The following is a 4,028-nucleotide window of genomic DNA, read 5'->3' as shown; positions in this document are numbered from 1 at the left end:
TTCCTGACTCTGGACAGGTAAAGGTCCTGAAAAGAGGGCATATTGGCACCAATGATCCTCTCTGCAGTCCTGACTGTCCGCTGTAGTCTGTAATATGTTTTTTTTTTCAGCATATGATAGCTGATAATTACCTGCTGCTCATGGCTGATACCAATAGCAACATTTCACATTTTCATATTTTAAAAAGGAGTTTATAACCTTTAGTTTTGACAGACTTAAGGGTAAGAAAGGCTAAGGTGTAGTGAGCAAAGATGGATGATTTAATATCGCATAGCTCCGACCTAAATCTTAAGTTCTTAAATGTTTATTTATTTGATTTGTTCTAGTAAAGTGCATAAAAAAACTCAAACAAACACAAACTTTTTCTTCTTCTTTCACAAAGCATACAGCGTCTGGTTTTGCATAAGAATTTAAAATGTACTAATCATTTATCATTTTTATTTAATTATCAGGATCATTTATATATATATAAATAAATAAATAAATAAATATACATTTCTCATTATCTTGGGATCATTTATCATCCATGATAATTATCCCAGATTTTTCTCCCCCACATTTGTCTGAGCTATAGTTATACTTCCTTTCCTGTGAAAACCATGTATCTCCAAATTTAGGGATTTTAAATTAGATTTTTTTTTTCTGATAAACTGAATGATTAAGTGTTCCTTTATGGGTTTGGAAAATTCTCATACTTCTTAAAATTAATAAACTATTTAAAAACCCTCTTGGATTAGCAGAAAAATGCATTGTCACAAAGCTGAAAATAAAGCTGTGTAATATAATTACACTGCTGTGAACTCAGCCTTAAACATCCACAGCAGTAAAATGCAACATACACATTAATGAAGCAGTAATATTAATGCAAAACACTGACTGGGACCATTTTTCTGCAGAAGAAGATACTTTTACTTTTGATACTTTTACTGATAAAATACCTTGAATACTTATTTCACCACTGCTATTAGGTTTATATTTATGTGTCAGACTGCCCTTTGTGAATTTACATCTTATTTGCTTCTATTTTGGGATTTTGCGCAACAGATTTTGAGGAAAGTTGATAAAATTCTTCCTTTTCTATTTTTAAAGATCTGTATATTTTGACAGACAGAAAGAAAAAAAACAGGAACCATTCATTAGTTTGAAACTAAATGTAAAATAGATTTTCTGATGATTAAAGAAATGTGAAAAACTCATGTTTTGGGGCTAGATACCCCTAGGACATCTCCCCCTGCCCTCTCTGTACGACAGGAAACCAAGTCAAGTGTTCAGATAAAAGTGATGTGTGAAGAATAAACTATAACTTTGTCTAAGCAAGATGCACCTTTAAAGTATTTTTTGAATTTATCCACAATCATACTAGAGCTGCAAGAATTAGTCAATTAATTGATTAGTTGTCAACTATCAAATGAATATGCAACTATTTTGCTCATCAGTTAATCATTTTGAGTCATTTTTGAAGGAAATAATTATCTGATTTCAGCTTCTCAAATTTATTAATAATTATTTAATTAATAATAATGATTTAGTCCTCCATATGACAATAAACTGAATATCTTTGGGTTCTGGACAAAACAAGACATTTGAGGATGTTACCTTGGGCTTTGGAAAACAGAGATCAACAGTTTTTCACTATTTTCTGTCATTTTATGGACCAAAAAACTAACAATCCACAGATTAATTGATAATAACAACATCTTGTGTCTTGCAGTAAATAGAGAATGTTGTTAAATCTGAATCTACATTTGAGCTATGCTATTTTATTCCTCTTTATACTTCTGTATATGTGTACAGGTATAGTATATAAGCTATATTGTTATCTATCCCTAACTGTGAGCATGAATATATTATATGTACAGTTAAGTAGTCACTTCTTCCACTTACTGTTCAGCATTTAACATTGTCTCATCTACTGACTTGCACCACTCATGTGCAATATATTAAAAGGCACTACTGTACAGTGTATATTCAGAGCAGTATCTCACCATGAATTCAAAACTCAGACGAGTTAATGTCACTAATAAGTATGGTATTCACTTGGTGCAAATTAGATTTTCCTCCTCTCACATACTTACCTGAGCAAACTTACTCCACATATTCTGAAACCCTCCCTCTAATTTCCTCTCACTTCCCTGAGCAACAATCTCTCCACCTCGGATTGCCCCACAAAACAATTTAAACATTCAGTCTTTTCTGGGGCACAGCCAGAATTCAGGTGGGAAAAAAAACTATAGCAAACAGAAGGCTGCATACTTTCCGGCACGACTTTATGCAGAAGCAGAGAGAGTGCAGCCTTGTTAAGGGGCCTCATTCAGCTGCATCTGCAAAGGAGACAATTGGCAAGAAAAAAACCTGCTCCAGCTCTGGGCCTCGTTTGTTTTCTGTCACTTTTTTCCAGGAACGAGTGTTTTTGTTGTCAGTCATCCATCTTTTCTATTGCAAGTGTAGGTATTAACAAGCCAAGTGGTGCATATTCAGCCTGTAGTGTGATTTTTATGGTGAACCCTGTGAGTTGTCATTCTGTGACTAAAGGAATAGGCCCTCACAGGCCCATTATACTAATTGAAGTTCAATTACTGAAAAATAAGTAATTCGATCATGTCTAAATTAAATCCTCAGCACCTTCCTGTCACCCGCTCTGCTGTTTGTTGGATACAGCCTCTTATCAGATCTGCATGCTCACTCCCTCCCTCTCCTCTGACAAGCAGTCAATATTCCTCCAGACTCCCACCCTACTTGTTACATACGTCTTACTCACCTCTCCCTCTTGGTCTGCCTCACTACTCGTGTCCCTCAACGACCCAGACACAGAGATAAAGATGTCCTGGACGTATGCAACCCTCCTGGCTCTCCTGGGTGTGCTTCTTGCACTTTCCTGTGAGTCTGATGCAGGAGAATTTATATTTGGATATCTGTGGAGGGTACAGACTGATGATAGCAGTTTGTTTTCTTTGTATTTCATGGAGCGGTAAGCATGCAAGCCTAGATTTTGTGTTCTAATTTAAAGCCTTCATGTTTTGTCCTCTGACCCAGTGTCTCCAGAGGCTGACTCTGCAGCTGTGCCCAGCAGCACAGGCAGCGCTAAAGACCCACAAGGTGAGGAGCTGCGTCAGCTGCATTTCTTCCACATCCTCTCTCTTTTTCCCTTTATGTTGTGAGCTGAAATTCCTCCTGCTTCCACTGCAGGTCCGCTGAAGAAGATCTTCATGAAGGAGGCCGATGCCTCAAACTTCTTCAGAAGACGCAACAGACGGGGGGTGAAGTCTCAGGATGAGATTAACGGTGAGTTCATTTGGGGTTTGTTTGAGCTGAGGTCTGGTCAACCAAGGTGGTTGTGTGTCTGTGGTAATTGTTGGCATCTGTGTCTTATTAGAACATTTTGGCAGCAGAGGTACTCTCACACTAATTTGTTTACTGTTATACCACAATGGAAGTCATTATGTTGCATCCAAACCAAGGTTATTATAGTTAACCAAACTAAAAACTAAAACTAGGTGGGAAAAAACATTTTTGTTAGAGAGACTAGAGTTAGTTAGACTAGAATAAACTGAAATTGAAATGAACTAAAATATATTGTGTACTTACAAAACCTACTACAACAAAATAAAAATATACAGGAAATGTCTTAATTTAGTTTTTGTCAATGTGATCAAATCTGTCAACAAGCATAAGGAGGGATTGGTGCATGTGTTTATTGAGGCTGGGGATGTCTACATGACTGTGAGTCAATGTATTTGTAGTGTAATACCTGTTCTGAACTTTTTACATCTTGCCCCTGACAAATAACATTTCTAAACAATAAAAACTCAACTGAAACAATCAAACCTACTCTGGGAATTAAACTGAATTGAAAACAAAACTGAAAAAGAACAAAAAAAGATTCATTACGGAACCATTTTGTCTTTAAAAAACATTTCTTTTCATCTTCAGAAACCAAAAAATCCTGTACACAGATGTCACTGGTTCACATTTTATTATTAGTGATTTATTATTATTATTATTATTAAAAACTTGTTGTCACCCTGTAA

General features: G+C 35.8%; 1 protein-coding gene across 1 annotated transcript in view; it reads left to right on the top strand.

Moving 5' to 3' along the window:
- Nucleotides 1-2,819: 2,819 nt before the first annotated feature.
- The window catches only part of ucmab (upper zone of growth plate and cartilage matrix associated b), a 7,707-nt gene continuing 6,498 nt past the window's right edge, over nt 2,820-4,028 (top strand). The window contains exons 1-3 of the mRNA XM_035664544.1: nt 2,820-2,877; nt 3,034-3,096; nt 3,187-3,282. Of these exons, the coding sequence (XP_035520437.1) occupies nt 2,820-2,877; nt 3,034-3,096; nt 3,187-3,282 (217 nt within the window). The remainder of the gene's footprint in view (nt 2,878-3,033; nt 3,097-3,186; nt 3,283-4,028) is intronic.

Source organism: Morone saxatilis, unplaced genomic scaffold (assembly GCF_004916995.1).
Source record: "Morone saxatilis isolate NCDOM2014 unplaced genomic scaffold, NCSU_SB_2.0 Contig2, whole genome shotgun sequence".
NCBI classification, from domain to species: Eukaryota; Metazoa; Chordata; class Actinopteri; family Moronidae; genus Morone; species Morone saxatilis.
The sequence above is the reverse complement of the archived record's forward strand: the minus strand, read 5'-3'. Positions and strand labels throughout refer to the sequence as shown.